This window comes from Arachis hypogaea, chromosome 2 (assembly GCF_003086295.3).
Source record: "Arachis hypogaea cultivar Tifrunner chromosome 2, arahy.Tifrunner.gnm2.J5K5, whole genome shotgun sequence".
NCBI lineage: Eukaryota > Viridiplantae > Streptophyta > Magnoliopsida > Fabales > Fabaceae > Arachis > Arachis hypogaea.
This window is the reverse complement of record NC_092037.1, coordinates 94,108,705-94,126,275: the sequence shown is the minus strand read 5'-3', so window position 1 is coordinate 94,126,275 and position 17,571 is coordinate 94,108,705. Positions and strand designations below refer to the sequence as shown.

Below are 17,571 nucleotides of genomic sequence, written 5' to 3'. Positions count from 1 at the left end.
CATAATTGTAATGCTTCGAATACTCATATCTTGAATGGACATGTCTTACATTTAAACTGTCGGAAAAAACGTTGGTAGGATCTATAGACAGCTAAATGAGTAGTTAAATTTGGTACTCATACAAGGATAATTTAATCCATCGTCATGATACTGATTGTTGGAATATTTTCCCCACAACATCCTCAAGCTAGCTTGCAATCTGAAAAGAACAGCTCAAATAAGATTCCCCCATGGGTGTTTGACCACTTAAAAATCTCTAGGATTCTCTATAGAGGCTAATAGCCAAAAAGCATGTACTTATATTAATCTTCATCCGAGAAAAAGTCGGCATCTTTGGGAGGACCCCTTCGAAGTTTTTCTTGTAATTCAAGGTTCTTGGGCAAAACAAGTTCGGTACCCTGACCTGATGTGGATAGGTATCTTTCCAATACCATCTGAAGAAAAATATATAAAATGTTTTAGAACTGCGTTTTTTTCTGCCTGCATTTATAACAGAAAAAGACCAATAAAGAAAGATATCCCTAACATGATGTATATGAATGAATGAATGAATGAATTATTGCCATGGAAGGCAACAATCAAGATATTGACTTACCATGGCAGCATAGGCATCAAGCTTCCTCTGCTGAGAGGACTTACTTAGACCCCTGAAAGAGTTTTAGATGTATATCAATATTCAATCCGCCAAGAAACTTAAATTTCAACAATAACAAAGTTGTATTCTACTAGGTCAAATTGGCTTCATGGAAACTAGGATGATGTGATTTCTCCTAAAAGAAAACTTCATTTGACTTTATCCTAACCATTCAAATTACTGGAAATTAGCCATCTTAGTGGATAGATTGAAAAGGATACAAGACAATCAATAAAGAAGATTCAAAGTAAATACATAGTGATCATCCGATTTACTGCCTCTGTTGTTGTTCCATGTTCATCCTGTAGGTATACTCTCCAACCCCTGAAATTAGAGCAACATATGAAACACAGAATTAAACGACAAATGATAAAATTATATCAACACAGCATCCATCAGGCACTCTCCTGAAAACCTATTCAAATTTAATGCCTGTATTATATAAATATAAGCAGAAGAATCCAATCATTAATTCCTCATCCTTTTCTAATTAAAGTGATATTGGAAAAGCTACTTAAAATAGTTGCAAGGGTCATTAAACATTGAAGTTCCAATTGACCATAAATTCATAACTTAGAAGAGTATGTTAATCTTGAAAGATTTTATATTCACACTCAATCAAATGCTTCTATTTGCATGATGTGACAGTATATATATCCAAATAGCACAAAACAATGTGCCTGTAATGCAAATTGTACAACCACCAATGCATCCACTTAATGTTCATTTTCCTTGAAACTGGAAAAAAGAGAGACCAAATAGGCATACCTATCGGCAGCTCGAACGGCGAGTCTTCCTGCCACACTACGAACAATGTTGGATTGCGGCGTCTCCTTCCCATCAGAAGATCTCGGAAGTCCAATTATGAACTCATCAGCCTCCTATATAAAACATACATACATATACACGTACAGTTACTTCCACAATCATCATCTTCAAATTTTTTTTTTAAAAACCCTGAACACAGAAACAAGAATCTGCATTAACCAAATTTAAAGAATCCACACCTGTTGTTCAGCTATGTTAATTATCTTGAGCTCAAGCTTCTGTCCTCGCAGTTCCAAAACCTAAACCAACTATTATTACGATCATAAGACACAAAATAACATGATTCAGAAATGAAAATTGCAGAGAGAGAGAGAGAGAGAGAGAGAGAGTTAGTTATTACGGTTAAAGGGCGAATGTTGAAGCCTTTAGTGAGGGCGAGGCCAGTGCGGGCCATGCCCAAATCAATTCCGAGGCTGAAGCCACCTCTCCAATTTGGGTCCCTCTTTCTCCGAACCGCGTTTGGTGGAAGCTCTAGGTCTCCTTCTAACTCTGCTATTGCACCCTTTATGATGCTGGTGCTCCAAACACGGTGTTGTTGAAACGACGGCTTTTTAGAAGAAGGAGGATTGAGTAGGAAAGGCTTGTGAATTGGTTCAAACAGAAATCGCTGCAGCGTCAACATTGAAGAGAGTGTGTGTATGTTCGAGAGAGGGATAGAGACACAAAGCAATGGCGGAGGAAGGAAGGAAGAGCGGGAGAAGAGGAGAAGCAAGAAAGGAGGGCAGCAATGGCGGAGTGAGTGGTGGCGGAGCGAAATGACAATGGGAGAGGAAGAGGGAGGAGGGAAGAGAGAGCGGAGGAGGATGGAGGCCTGTGGACAGAGAATGGGGAAAAAGAAGAAAAAAGGAATTAGATTTAGGATAAAAGTGGCATTTTAAAACATAATTATAAGGACAATTTATCAAAATAAATAATTTGGCTTTTAATTTTATCAGAATAAATATTTTGTAATTCACGGTTTATAAATATTTTTTTTTTATAAATTATGTAAATTGCGATAGAGATTCAGGATTTTACAAATGAATATAAATTGTTACAGGTTTTGTGGATTATGTTCGAAGTCAAACTGCACATAATTTACTGTAAAAGAGTCGCGGTTTATGGACGTTTGTAATTCACGCACAAACCGCGACACTCCTACCATGAATTATGGACGTTTGTAAACTGTGAGTCCATTGTCAAGGTTTACATAGTTTTGAAAAAAATGCATTTTAGTATCCGTTTTGCAAAAGGTGTATTATGATAAAATTAGAAGCCAAATTATTTATTTTGGTAAATTGCCCTAATTATAAATAAAAATGTAAAAATCTGTGTCGTATCTTTTTTTTTAACAATACCAAATAGTAAATACCGATCAATTTTTGGAAGTGTTTTTTAGTATTTTTGGTCAATATTTAATGAGTGAAATTTCACCCCAACCTCTAACAAATTTACGAAAATCTCTTTTTATCCCTAATGAAAGTATAATCTAAAATTCTTACAATATCCTTATTCTTCTTTTTTCCAAACCAAATCCTAATCCTAATTTCCTAATTACCAACACATATTTTTCAAATCAGAGAAGAGAAGTAGAGAGAGTGAATAAGAGAAAGAAGGAAGAGAAGAAAGGAAGAAAAGAAGGAAGAGGGCCAACAGGGTTAGAGTTGCTGTCATCATTGACAACGAGAGAGAGACGAACAAGGAGAGAGATGGATAGAGAGAAGGAAGCACCACTATCGTCGCTACTGGGACTTGTCGTTGGAGTAACGGTCGTCGCTGTCGAAGGGGCTACGTCGGAGGGAGACATTGTCATCGCTGAAGCTCACCGCTGGTGCATCCCGAAGCTACCTCCGCCTCTACTCTGCTCCACCGCGGCTAACCCGTGCCTCTCCCCTGTTCGTCAGAGCTTGTAGTGCTGCTGCTTAAGTCACTGCCAGAGGAGAGGAACCACTGCCACTGTTATTCTGCTGTGTCCTTCACCGTCGATGCTGGAGAGGGTCACCGGAACTGCTGATGCTCTATCCCCTTGTTTCCTTTGGTAAGACTAATCTTGTTCTACCTTCTCTTGCCGTAAAGCCTTATTATTGACTTTGTCCTATCTTGTTTGATATTCCTTTCTGCCTTTGCTCAATTTTAAACCACCTTAGACTGTTGGATTCACTGCCATTGTTACCATGGTTGTCTCATGTTGTTGCTATTAGGGCTGTTGTTGACGTTACTACAATGAGAATTGAAATTGTTACTACTACTCCAGTCCAAATTCTGTGCTCTTTAGTATCCTTTAATTCGGCACTTTGGATTTGGTCTATTCGGTTTCTTAGGACTACACTATGAGTAAGCTTTACGTTTATAATTCTTTGGCTTTACATCTATAATTATATGCTGCTTGATTTTATGACTATAATAGTCTATACTTACTAGTTACTAACAAAAGATTTGAATTTGATTTTAATAATGGATTTATAGAACTAAATATTTATTTTTGTAAAATTCAGATTTTCAATTTGTACATGAGACTGTATACATGTTTGATAAAGTTTTGTATTATTTTAGAATATTTGATTTTATTTGAATATGTGTTTCTGAAACATTGAAGTATTATTGATACTCACTTATATATTCTGAATTTGTAAAGTATATTTGACATTTCATATGATTAAAAATGATTTTTGATGAGAAAGTATTATTTGATTTGATTTGATACTGTATATATTTGAAAGATCAAAGATTGGTTATATTTAAAATTATATGTTTTGAATTGGTTTGGGAGACTTGTATTAGAAAACTATAGTTAACAGTGGTTATGACGTTAATCTAGATGCATCTGGCTCAGACCTCAGCTAGCAGGGGCGTTGCTAGACTAACGTGTAGGCCACACGTTGGATCTGTTATTCCGTACGGACACACTAGAGAAAAGGGCTACCCATAGAGGTAGAGCCGCCCCAAGTGTGAAATTTTGATTTGATTTTTATATGAGAACTTTTTTATTGCTTCACTTATGATTATTAACTACTATTTTCTAATTAAAATTAATTTGGTAATAATGTTTATATCATAGTTGTTAGAATCGAACCGGTCAGCTTATTGGGTCACTGGGTCATTGGTTGAACCGATTGACCCGGTCCTATATAAATAAAAAATAAAACATAGTAAAAAATTTAACATTAAAATTTAAAATACATATTTTCACTAATATTTCAAAAATATCAAGCTATTATAAAACAATATGGAATAGAAACAATAAGTATTTTGTTAATTTTACTCTATCATAAATATTTTTATTTTAGTTTTATATTAAAATAACTATTATTTTCAAATTTTAATAATTTATTAATTAGTTTATATCTATTATACTAGTATATATACTACAAGTATTTATTAAAAAATAATATTAATAGATATTATATAATTATGAAAGAAAAAAATAAGTGAATTTATAATTATTGTTAAATAAAAATATAATTAATTTAAGAATGAGTGAGTTTATAATTAAAATTAAAATAAATTAAATAGAAGTAAATTATTTGCTGAAAGATATTTATATGTATTTAATTTGCAAATATATTAATAACAAACAAGTCAGCTTAGTGGTTGTGACTACCATTTCTCTCCTTGAAGAGGGGGTTTGAACCCCATCTCTTTCATTTTGAGAACATTTTGAAACTGAAGCGGTTTGGTCGGATCGGTCTTTACCGAATTTAATCGGTTTCCACTGATTCACTTTGAGTTTGACCGATTCGTACCGATTCGTTGTCTTGTGCGGTCCAATAATCGGACCAGATCAGTATAGAGTTCGGTTTATCGATTTTTTGGTTGAACCGATCGGTCTGGTCTGATTTTAATAACAATGGTTTATATGGTCTCATGTTGATTATAGATATATTGTTTAGTCATTCGATTGTAAAACTCACCCCGTTTTTCTAAAAACATTTTTCAGGAACAAATACTTGACTATGTGAGACTTTCTATTCAAGAGTAACGATCTACACTGGGTACCTATTTTTTGTTGAGTCCCTAGATGTTATATGCTCCATATGTCACAAGCAAGATCCAACTATTTTTAATTATTTTAATTTTTGTTAAAAATGTATAACTATTTATTTTGGAATTTGTAAAATATTTGTAACATTCTTATTCAACTTATATTTGAGTATGTTAGGCTTGCTATGGGATTATTTTCCTGAGCGTCGGTCATGGCTCATTTTGGGGCCGTGACATATAATCTTATTGGGACCCTTAACATTAACTCCTTGAGACATTCTGCCACTTTCATTAATGTCTCTGTCTAGAGTTAACGGATCGGATCTTACCTACGCAAATCGTTAAGTCAATAATTTAATGAATAAATTGTCCACTAACATTATTTTCTTCTTCTGCTTTTTTATTGCACCAACTCACTATCACCTCCTTTCAATTGAGTAATTTTATCTGCTTAAATACTTAAATTTGGTTTGGGATATGATTTTAGGAGTTATCATTTTCTAGATTTTGATGATTGAGTATAGATATTTACTTAAAATATCGATTTTTTGATGATTGAGTATGGGATACGTCAGTGTTTTAATTTGTTCGATGTAAGGTTCTCTACTTGAGATGCAGATTTGGAATTTAGTGTGGAATCAAATAGAGACAAGAGCAAGTTAGTGACAGAGGGATTATAAAGATAAGGAGAAAAAGAGAGAGAGGGGGTAGCTATGATGGCAGGGAATTGCCGATGGCGAACAGAGAAGTAGGGGGAGAGATATGGCTTCGTGGTTTTGGTTCGGTCAAAAAGAAAAAGAATGATGGCAGTGGAATGGTGCAGCAAAAACAAAGAACAAATGGTGGTGGATGTTGGTAATGATGGTAGTTAAAAATGGTGGAGAGAAGAAAGAGAGAATGCAAAAAAATAGTAGTAGATATGGGTAATGATTAAGGGCCAGGTTGGGGTTATACTCTTTTATTAACGGAAGAGACAGAATGTCCGATAGAAGTAATGGATAAGAGTCACGATGGGATTATGCTTTCGTTAAGGGGACGGAAAGAGATTTTGTGAAATTATTAGAGATTGAGGTAAAATATATTGATTTATGTGTATAAATTTTGATAAATAAATTGAGGTAAAATTTCACTAATATTTAATCAATATAAACTATATTGATTTATGTGTATAAATTTTGATAAATATAAGTAAATTATATATCTCTTATGTACAAAATTTCTATACATATAAATTACTATTAACCAAATATTAATAAAAATTAATAATATTTCCTGAAAATGTAAAATTGACCCGTATTTTATTTATGCTTGTATATAACAGGAACATAAACATAAAACAAACGGAGCCTCAATTAGCACGGACTTCGGATGAAATACAATCACTTCTTTTTTCTTTTCTTTTCTTTTTTTTTTTGCTATTGTTAGCGGTACATTGATTTATTGGAACTGAGTATTGGATAATGGGAAATTGGGAATACTTAATAAACAAATTGTAATCAAAATGATTGAAAGTGTAAGAAGAAATATTTATATAGGGTTGAGTTGAACATTTTTGTTGACATTTCTTTAGACAATTTACTAAAATATAAAATTATCTGGCGGGGAGATGAAGATGATATAGAATTAAACAGAATTTTTTAAAAGCATTAACAATAATATTAAAACGAAGTTTGTAACGCTGCGCATCCCGCAATTCATGCTATATTTCTTTCAAAAATCCGGATATGTTTCATTTTCGTCTTACATCAGTATCTTCTCACAATTATTACAATCTACATGGTCAAAATATATTCAGCTTTTGTCTGCTTAAATGTTAAAAGGATCATCATTCATTCATGAACAAGCTCGCCAATGCATCCCAGGAACAAACATTAAGAAGTTGCAGCAAGCAACATAGAGGAACGTAGCAATAACATTCATTTGAGAATTTCATGCAGCATTCATAGATATATATATCTGGTTGAAACGTAGTCCAAACAACATAAAATGAAATTTAAACCCAAAGAAAGTGCAAAATTCACTGGAGAGAGAGAATATAAAATAAGAGTGGTTCTATCATTTATCTTGGTTGGTTCTGTGAGGTGGAAGCTTCACACTCTGAAGCTATTTGGTCATTTGCTGCACCTGAGTTGTCTGATAAAGTCGCAATTAAATTAGGCTGGGGATACTCATGCTGCTGTTTCAATTCACAATTTCCACCTGCATTTTGGGAACCGGTGTTAGAATCCTCCGGAGCATTAACATGTGCCATAATTTCCAAGGCTTGTGTCTGAGACAGCTGGGGTTCATAACTGGATCCAGCAATAGAGGGCACTGCACCCAGCATCTGAGCAGCCACGGGACCAGTCTGCGGTGCAGTTCCTGGTGTTTGTCCTTGTGCCTGTGCTTGTGCTTGAGATAATACATTCATCAGAAGCTGAGCCAAAAGGACTTGCGGATCATTATCACCTTGTTGGACTTGAGCATTGATTGCATTTGAGAGGGCATTGATGTCAGGGGGGTTAAGTGCTTGTTGAAGCCCTAGTATTCCGGACAAAGCTTGTGGGCCATGGGCACGCTTGAGATTCGACAAGTGCTTTTTCCCGGTCACATGACTCTGGTAAACAACCTCGGACTCACACTTGACATTGCACAATTCACATTTAAAGGGCACAAACTGCTCTGCTTGAGGTTGCACTGACTTTCTTGATCCATCACCAGTCCTCATTGATTTAGATCCTCGTCCCCCTCTCATCTTACGCTTCAATCCCCGTCCCCGTCCAGCAGTGTTATCCCTGAATTTTCCCTCAGGCTCTTCAGCTGAAACTGCTGAAGTCTCTCCAAGGTTATTCTGCAGCTGTGCTTCGTCATTTTGATTAGCAGCTGCAACTTCAGTGCCAATATTTTCTGTCGGGCCTCCATTGTTCCCCGACTCCTTGACTGCCTTAGGCTGAGCTGTATGAATCTGTTCTTTCTTTTGTTCATTTATTGCCTTCTGTCTCTCTAATTCTTCACGGGCTTTCACATTCTTCTTGTGCTTCTTTCCATTCTTATGTTGTTCCATGACTTCCAGAGTATTACATCCAACCTTACAAATTTCACACCATGCCTTAGGTGGTGGTGGTGGTGGTGGTGCGCCAGGCACTTGAGCTTGTTTGGGTGATGTTGATGACGAAGGTTGCACCACTAATGTAACCCCAGCAGCAGAAGTCAAATCTACACCATCAGATACGACAGTTGCAGAAGAGTTAGCAGGGAAGTGTCCGCGTCCCCTCCCGCGATTGAACTGGCCTCGCCCACCCCTCTAAACGACCTACCACCCCTGCCACCCCTACCTCTGTATTGAAATGGCGCAGTCTGTAATAGGAATTCAAGTATGAACACAAGCTTGTATTTACATCGTTGCAATATTCAGGTAAAACATTGTTAAACATAGGAACAAATTAGAATGACAAGATATCTGATATCCATACAAATGACACCATATCAGAAGGGCAGTGATACTCAGCAAAATAAACAGTTATAACAATATAAACTTTCAGCAATACCTCATATCCACAATAATCTGTCAACATTATGGTATGCAAGTCAGTTGATGGAAAACTTGTGACTAACCAAAGCTTGCACATACCAGAGAAACAGTATCATGACAGAGATTAAAATGAAGAAAAGGAAGTATCTGCTTCCGAAAGTTAATAATGAAGGAGAAATTTAGAACCATGACTATGAAATACAAAGTTTAATCTATGTATATCAAAAATCAAAATATCGATTTCAAAATAACAAGTTGTCATTCACCTGAAAACCATAAATAATCAATTCAACGAAAAATTAAAACCCTCAACTGTTGTCAAGCAACAACATAACAAAGATCTAATTGCACGAAAAAGGAACAAAAGAAATGGAAAAGCAATTTTTTTTAATTTGCTTAGATTCTTTGCTATGTAGCTTTAACAATTTTATTCTTTTGGATGCTTTCCTTCGCCATTTTTCAATCCAAAATTAATCAGTTTTGGGCCTCATGCCCTGGTCCACCTTAATTCCAAAACTAAATTGAAGGCTACTAACACTGGATCCAGCATTTAGAAATGTTCCCATATTCTTCCACCATCCCTGTCTCTGTGATCTAACAAGTCAGCAATGCAAGGAGAATATAGAAACATCACCAAAATGTTAAGCATGAGGGCCCTAAACACGGAAAATGCTTTATTTTCCCATTTCAGAGAATCAAATTTCATGTTGATAAACCATTTATCAAACATGGAATTCCCTGATTATGGAGATAACATCAATGGTTAATATACCATTTCTCCATAATTTTCTAATCAATCAATACCCACCCATCAACCGGGGATTTTGACCAAATCATACCCATTGACAATTTTATGAGCCTCAAGATACTGTTGATCAAGCATTCCTGGACAATTTCTCAAGGTCCTGAAAACATGCTCAACGCTTCCCTAAGTCTGAAACTGAAGATAAAACACCCTCTGACAGAAGAAGAAACAAAGATATCAAACCAAAATCATATCCAATGAATGAAAAAAAGAAAAAAGTTTCTTTTCTTTAACTGTAAGGCCTGCTTTTTCAGCTTAAACAGCCAGACAGTTAAAAAGAGAAACATGACGATCTGATGCCCACATCAGCTCTAAAGCAACCAGCAAAGACCCAGCACCATCCGGCATTGATGTAATGATGTGGCACCATAGGTTAACTCATACATTGCAATTACTGTCTTTATCTGGTCACTCTAGGGTGCTGTGGCCAATTTTGCAGAGCTCTCAACACCTTCTGAATGGTTTAGATGAAAAGCTGAGGATATAATACCTATTCAAATATTGGCCTTTTGTCCAGAGAAAGTCCCAAAAGATCCTGAGGAAGCACAGCAAGATATTCTCTCTAAAAGCATAACAAAATGTTTAAAACTGATTAAGTGCTACAAAATCTTTTATGAGCCTTTTCTATTTAATTCTTCAAACATACAATTGTCTTTTAGGTGGAATTGAGAAACTAGCATGTTAGTGTAGCAGCAAATATGCTGAACTGAGTCTACCACATGTTCCTCCCACTAATCTTGTTTAGTGCCAAACAGGGAGACACTTGAGAAAAAGAAGCTGCTATGGCTTTCTTTTTCCCCTGCCACAATCATTGGGAAGAATTAGTAAAATTAGAAAGCACTTTGAACATATGTAGACACTCAGAACTCAGAACATTAACAATGAAGTTTTGAGTTAACAAACTTTTAAATGCAGTCCTGTACTCATGTTCATCTAAAAACAGACCTAGGGAGGAAAAAGACAAAGACCTTATTGTATCAATGAAAAATAAAAAGAAAAAAAAATCTTGATTGATCCCAATGGCATTGATTAAATGATATAGCAAACTCACCTAGTGGTACATTAAAACATGGCTTTTGTTGTTGGTCAAAATTCCAGAAAAAATGTAAAAAATTGATGAGGTGCTTATAGATGTACTATCCAATTATATATCAAGCACCAAATGTCAGTACAAGTAATAAAACTTCCATAGAAGTTTGGGTGGTATTTTGCTCAGTAAGCATGTTATCATAACTAGAGTAAGAAATAGATGAGTAAAACTTTCTATGGAACTGCTATTTGTTCCCTTATGCTCGACACCTGATACAAAGTGTTAGGCAGGTAAGGAACAAAATGTACCAAAGGAGGAAGGACATATAGAAGTTATGCTATAAAATATTCTTTTTTTAATAAAAGCTGTTCTAAAATAGTGATAGTATTTATACTTTCCAAAATAAAGACACTGAAATAGTATGATGTGAGAAGAATCAACAGATAGTCAATGATATCAATCTCAGCAAAGACAATATTGCGGCAGAAAGAAAATATTCAAGAACAACATAGTTATGGCATCCATACCCAATGGCAACACGTTCCATTCCTGTAATAATTCTCATAACACATAACCAAATGTGTAACAAGAAGAGCCAAGTCTTGTCCAACTAGATGTAGTAAGCATATTTATCACACCATAGTCTCCTATCAACTAACAAATTACGTTAATATGTTTAGAAATCTAAATCCTTCTTGACGATTCCATTTATAGATTTCCTTGCCTCATTCTATATTAGCTTCTCAACTACTCTCCATTTGATCCACTCTTCTTACCAAGAGTCTGAGACTTCTACTAATCTACATAGACCCCACTTCCATGCATAGTTAAACCACCTAACACTAGATTTAGATTCTATCATCCCTTTTTGTAGTAGTTATAGCCCAAATTCTCTTTCTGATACTTTCTTTCCTAAACCTATGTTGCTTACTTACCTATTAGCTATGGACTACAAGCTCCTTCCATTAACAAAACAATACCACCAATTACAAATTCATCACCATTTTCACAATAATAAACTACCATAATATTCATTCCAATGTATTCATTTCTAATACCACATTACTGCTGTTTATTACCTATGATTTACAAGCCCTCTGTACATAACCAAACCACCTTATCCGAGATTTTATCATTTTCAGACTAAGTAGTCCCATAATAAAATTTGGGCAAATTACACTCACTCCCATGAAATTTAGTGAAATTCAACCAAACTTCCCTCGATCTCTAATAGCATATACTGGCATTCCTAAATATGTAGGTAATACTTCATCCAATATCCTTGTATTTTCACAAAATGCGACACTAAAGACCTCTGTAAAGGGATAAGGTAACATTATCTTCCTTTAAAAAGGAAAGTTCATGGGAGATCAGTGTAATTTGCCCTTCAATTTTCTCTCAGCTCTCTAATGCACTCATTGCAAAATCCAATATTATCCAAATCAAATAAATAAATAAATAAATAATCATATTTTTATCGAAAAACTCAACAAAATTATCAATTAAATTGAAAGAGAAAAGAAAGGGGGAAATTATACCGGGGCGTGCGTGGGTCTTTGAGGAGCCGGTTCAGGATTGACACCGGGAGGGTGAACCGGTGCGGATTCGGGTTGGAATTGAAGGTGAGCTTGAGTTGGATCAGGATAATACGCGTATTGTTGAGTGTAGGGATAATATGGTTGTTGATACGCATAGGATTGATCGTAAGCTTGGATTTGAGATGGATCATACTCATACGAATATGCTTGTTGTTGTTGGTGTTGCTGCTGCTGCTGCTGCTGTTGTTGTTGGTACGCAGAATAATCCATGGCTCTGCAACGAAGAGAAGTCGTCGCAAAAAGAAGAGGAAGAGGAAGAAGAAGAAGATGATGAGGGAATCAAGAAGGGAGATGCTCTTGTTATTGCCAATGCCTGTAGCCGGATGGAACGCACGATTGGGTCGTCGTTTCACTTCTCATTTCACTTAGAGTTTTTCATGATTTTTTTAAATAATATAATATTTACAAAAATAAACACCATTCAAGAAAATTACTTGTTGGCAGTGCCAAGTGAAATAAGTAACAAAATTTAGCTACTAGCGAATCTTTTTATACGGTCACCGAGATAAATAATAAGAATAAAAGGTCAAATTTGTTCCAAAAAAAAAAATATTTCGTTCTTTAAAATAGGTTTTAAAAATATTTTTAATTAATTTTTTTTTTAAAATTAAATTAATCTAGTTAGTTTTTTTTGTTATTTTTTATTGATTATTCTAAAATTTATTGATGTGGCACATTAAGTGATACTGCAAAAAGATTAATCTCTGCATACAAGCAATTAAGGCTTACAAGTTTTACAAGTTCTTTACCTTCAAACACAGCCTCTTGTGGCATCTGTCTTTCACGCACCTCTTTAACAGAATATTAAATCAATCAAAATTAATTAACGCGCGAATATATAACTTCCAAATTTTAAAAGATTTCGTTTCCTTTTTCGAATCTCTTGCCAAATTTGCTCGATCTCTTTCCTGCGTTTCTTCTCCCTTTTCATTCGTTGTTTTACATGATTTATCACTGGTTTCTCATTCCTCATTTACGTGCGTTTTTTTCTCTGTACTCTAGCTTCGTTTTTTCGATTTTCATGGTATTTGAATTAATGTTTTGAAATCATTTTGAAGATAATGGATGATTCAAGTTCAGATTGTCAGATGAACCACTGCAAAGTAAATTTTGAATTTGAATCGAACGAAGTTCCTGAGGTGTGATTTAGTTTCAGTTAATTATTGAATCTAAATTTGATGCAGTTAGTCGTTTATAATTGTCTAGCTGAATAATGCGTGAACATTGACTGTGAAATTAATGCGTGAACATTGACTGTGAATTTAATCTAATGTACTAGTTTTAATTAATTTTGTGAATTTTATACCAGACGTTGGGGTGTAGATCAGAACCTTTTGGGTGTATTTTAGGGAAGTTTGGGTGTATTTACAGTTTATGGCTTTTCTTGTTATTTTAGTTGAGTTGTTGTCGTTCGGGTGTAGATCAGGAATTATTAGGTGTATTTTAGTTGAATTGTTATTTTTTTATGAGGTGTAAAAACTCTATAGTATATTCTTATTTTTAACATGGTGTATTTTGCAGCTCCTCTGTGTTGTTGATGACCAGTTTGTTCCCAAGGTTGGAATGACTTTTAACACCCTTGAAGATGCTGCAAAATTTTACAAGGACTATGCCAAGGCTGCAGGTTTTTCTACAAGAGTTCGGAGCACAAATAAGAAGGGAAACGAAATTAAAAATCAATTGATTACATGTAGCAGAGAAGAAAAATGGAAATCTAAAATATCTCCGACCGAGAAGATGGTACACGAAATCGTGAGTTCACACTTTTCTCACAACTTCGCGCAGCTGACCAGCAAGTGCACTGGGTCGTCCAAGTAATACCTTACGTGAGTAAGGGTTGATCCCACGGAGATTGTCAGCTTGAAGCAAGCTATGGTCATCTTGTAAATCTCAGTCAGGCGGATTCAAATAGTTATAAGGTTTTGATGATTAAAAGAGAAATAAAACATAAAATAGGATAGAGATACTTATGCAATTCATTGGTGGGAATTTCAGATAAGCGTATGGAGATGCTTTGTTCCCTCTGAGCCTCTGCTTTCCCATAGTCCTCATCCAATCATGCGTACTCTCTTTCATGGCAAGCTGTATGTTGGTGGATCACCGTTGTCAATGGCTACCATCCGTCCTCTCAGTGAAAACATGTCCGCTACGGTTTCCTGTATGGCTAATCAGCTGTTGGTTCTCGATCGTGTCGGAATAAGATCCATCGATCTTTTTGCACACTGTCACTGCGCCCAACTATCACGAGTTTGAAGCGTGTCACAGTCATCCCATCCCAGATCCTACTTGGAATACCACAGACAATGTTTAGACTTTCCGGATCTCAAGAATGCTGCCAATTGATTCTAGCTTATACCACGAAGACTCTGATCTCACGGAATGGAAGGCTCTGTTGTCAGGAGAGGCAACCATGCGTCGTGAACCAGGAGGCCAAGAGATACACACTCAAGCTCTCGTAGATAGAACAGAAGTGGTTGTCAAGCACGCGTTCATAAGGGAGGATGATGATGAGTGTCACGGATCATCACATCCATCAAGTTGAAGTACGAGTGAATATCTTAGAACAAGAATAAGCGTGAATTGAATAGAGAAACAATAGTACTTTGCATTAATTCTTGAGGAACAGCAGAGCTCCACACCTTAATCTATGAGGTGTAAAAACTCCACCGTTGAAAATACATAAGTGATGAAGGTCCAGGCATGACCAAATAGCCAGCCCCCAAAACATGATCAAGAGATCAAGAGTGATCCTAAGATAGTCTCAAAAATGATCTAAAGATATGAATACAATAGTAAAAGGTGCTATTTATACTAAACTAGTAAACTAGGTTTACAGAAAATGAGTAACTAAGTGTAGATAGTGCAGAAATCCACTTATGGGGCCCACTTGGTGTGTGTTTGGGTTGAGCATTGAAGCTTTTACGTGCATAAGCTCTTCTTAGAGTTTAAACGCCAGTTTTGGTGCCAGTTTGGGCATTTAACTCCAGCTTTGGTGCCAGTTGTGGCGTTTTACGCCAGAAAAGGGTCTCTGGTCGGTGTTTGGACGCCAGTTTGGGCCAACAAATCTCGAGAAAAGTATGGACTATTATACATTGCTGGAAAGCCCAAGATGTCTACTTTCTAACGCAATCGAGAGCGCGCCAATTGGGCTTCTGTAGCTCCAGAAAATCTACTTCGAGTGCAGGAAGGTTAGAATCTAACATCATCTTCAGTCCTTTCTCAGCCTCTGAATCAGATTTTTGCTCAGGTCCCTCAATTTCAGCCAGAAAATACTTGAAATCACAGAAAAACACAAAAATCCATAGTAAAGTCCAAAAATGTGATTTTTTCATAAAAATTAATAAAAATATACTAAAAAGTAACTAAAACATATTAAAAACTATGTAAAAACAATGCCAAAAAGCGTATAAATTATCCGCTCATCACAACACCAAACTTAAATTGTTTCTTGTCCCCAAGCAATTGAAAACAAAATAGGATAAAAAGAAGAGAATATACAATAAACCTCAAAATATCAATGAAACTTAGTCCCAATTAGATGAGCGGGGCTAGTAGCTTTTTACCTCTGAATAGTTTTGGCATCTCACTTTATCCTTTGAAGTCTGGAATGATTGGCATCCATTAGGAACTCAAAATTTAGATAGTGTTATTGATTCTCCTAGTTCAGTATGTTGTTTCTTGAACACAGCTACTTTATGAGTCTTGGCCGTGACCCTAAGCATCTTATTTTCCAGTATTACCACCGGATACATAAATGCCACAGATACATAACTGGGTGAACCTTTTCAGATTGTGACTCAACTTTGCTAGAGTCCATAGTTAGAGGTGTCCAGAGTTCTTAAGCACACTCTTTTTGCTTTGGATCACGACTTTAACCACTCAGTCTCAAGCTTTAAACTGGACCTTCATGACACAAGCACATGGTTATGGACAGCTTGAATTAGCCGCTTAGGCCAGTATTTTATTTCTTTGGGCCCTCCTATCCACTGATGTTCAAAGCCTTGGATCCTCTTTACCCTTACTTTTTGGTTTAAAGGGCTATTGGCTTTTTCTGCTTGCTTCTTTTTTCTTTTTCTTTCTTTTTTTTATTTTTTGCCACTTTTTTTTCGCAAGCTTTGTATTTTTCACTGCTTTTTCTTGCTTCAAGAATCAATTTTATGATTTTTTATATTATCAATAATATTTCTCTTTTTTCATTATTCTTTCAAGAGCCAACAATTTTAACATTCATAAACTTTACTATAAAAAATATGCACTGTTTAAGCATTCATTCAGAAAACAAAAAGTATTGCTACCACATCAAAATAATTAAACTAATTTCAAGATAAAATTTGAAATTCATGTACTTCTTGTTCTTTTGTAATTAGGAACATTTTTCATTTAAGAAAGGTGAAGGTAATTATTCATAGCTTTAAGACATAGACACTAGACACTAATGATCATGTAATAAAGCTAAAACATAGTCAAATATAAAGCATAAAAATCGAAAAATAGAAAAATAAGAACAAGAAAATTAAAGAACGGGTCCACCTTAGTGATGGTGGCTAGTTCTTCCTCTTGAAGATCTTATGGAGTGCTTGATCTCCTCAATGTCTCTTCCTTGCCTTTGTTGCTCCTCCCTCATGGCTCTTTGGTCTTCTAATCTCATGTTGGATCTCCGGATATTCATTCCTTTTGAGCATGAAAGGGACCTCGGGGATCACCTTTTTCTTGTCCACAACTTCATAGAAGTGGTCTTAATGGGCTTTTGAGATGAATTTTTCCATCTTCCATGACTCAGAGGTGGAAGCAATTGCCTTCTCTTTCCTCTTCTTTGAGGTTTCTCCGGCCTTAAATGCCATTAATGGTTATGGAAAAACAAAAAAAAACAAGGCTTTTTCTACACCAAACTTAAAAGGTTTGCTAGTCCTCGAGCAAAAAAAAGAAAGAAAAGAGGAGAAGAAGAAGAAATAGAAGAGATAGAAGTGTGTGAAGGGTTCGGCCAAGGGGGTTTAGTGGGTTAAGATGTGCGAAATTGAAGGTGGTAAGGAAGGCTATCAATAGGGAAAGAGAGGGGTGGGTGGCCAAATTGAAGTGGGTGGGTTTGCGATGGAAGTGTTTTGAATTTGAATGGTGAGGTAGGTGGGGTTTGATGGGGGGTGTTTTGGGGAAGAGTGGATGGATTTGATAGGTAAATAGTGGTTTGGGAAGAGTGTTATAGAAATG

General features: G+C 35.7%; 2 protein-coding genes across 10 annotated transcripts; both read right to left on the bottom strand.

The window, feature by feature from the left end:
* Nucleotides 1-2: 2 nt before the first annotated feature.
* On the bottom strand, nt 3-2,461 carry LOC112751898 (uncharacterized). 2 transcript variants are annotated; one of them, XM_025801211.3, is made up of 7 exons: nt 1,803-2,461; nt 1,642-1,701; nt 1,403-1,515; nt 890-958; nt 596-647; nt 298-434; nt 3-199 (listed from the first exon to the last, which is right to left on the bottom strand). In XM_025801211.3, exons 1-6 carry the CDS (start codon nt 2,082-2,084, stop codon nt 303-305), a joined length of 708 nt encoding a protein of 235 aa, XP_025656996.1. In that variant the 5' UTR covers nt 2,085-2,461; the 3' UTR covers nt 3-199; nt 298-302. The 2 variants fall into 2 exon arrangements, with proteins under 2 accessions (XP_025656996.1, XP_025656988.1); XM_025801203.3 differs by having other exon boundaries at nt 3-434.
* Nucleotides 2,462-7,316: 4,855 nt separating this feature from the next.
* LOC112751837 (uncharacterized) lies at nt 7,317-12,772 on the bottom strand. Of its 8 annotated transcripts, none has more exons than XM_029292928.2 (4): nt 12,307-12,733; nt 10,229-10,300; nt 9,773-9,891; nt 7,317-8,758 (listed from the first exon to the last, which is right to left on the bottom strand). In XM_029292928.2, exon 4 carries the CDS (start codon nt 8,463-8,465, stop codon nt 7,482-7,484), a length of 984 nt encoding a protein of 327 aa, XP_029148761.1. In that variant the 5' UTR covers nt 8,466-8,758; nt 9,773-9,891; nt 10,229-10,300; nt 12,307-12,733; the 3' UTR covers nt 7,317-7,481. The 8 variants fall into 8 exon arrangements, with proteins under 8 accessions (XP_029148761.1, XP_029148762.1, XP_072076721.1 ...); XM_029292929.2 differs by having other exon boundaries at nt 10,229-10,273; nt 12,307-12,705; XM_072220620.1 differs by having other exon boundaries at nt 7,317-9,891; nt 12,307-12,772.
* Between the last annotated feature and the right edge of the window lie 4,799 nt (nt 12,773-17,571).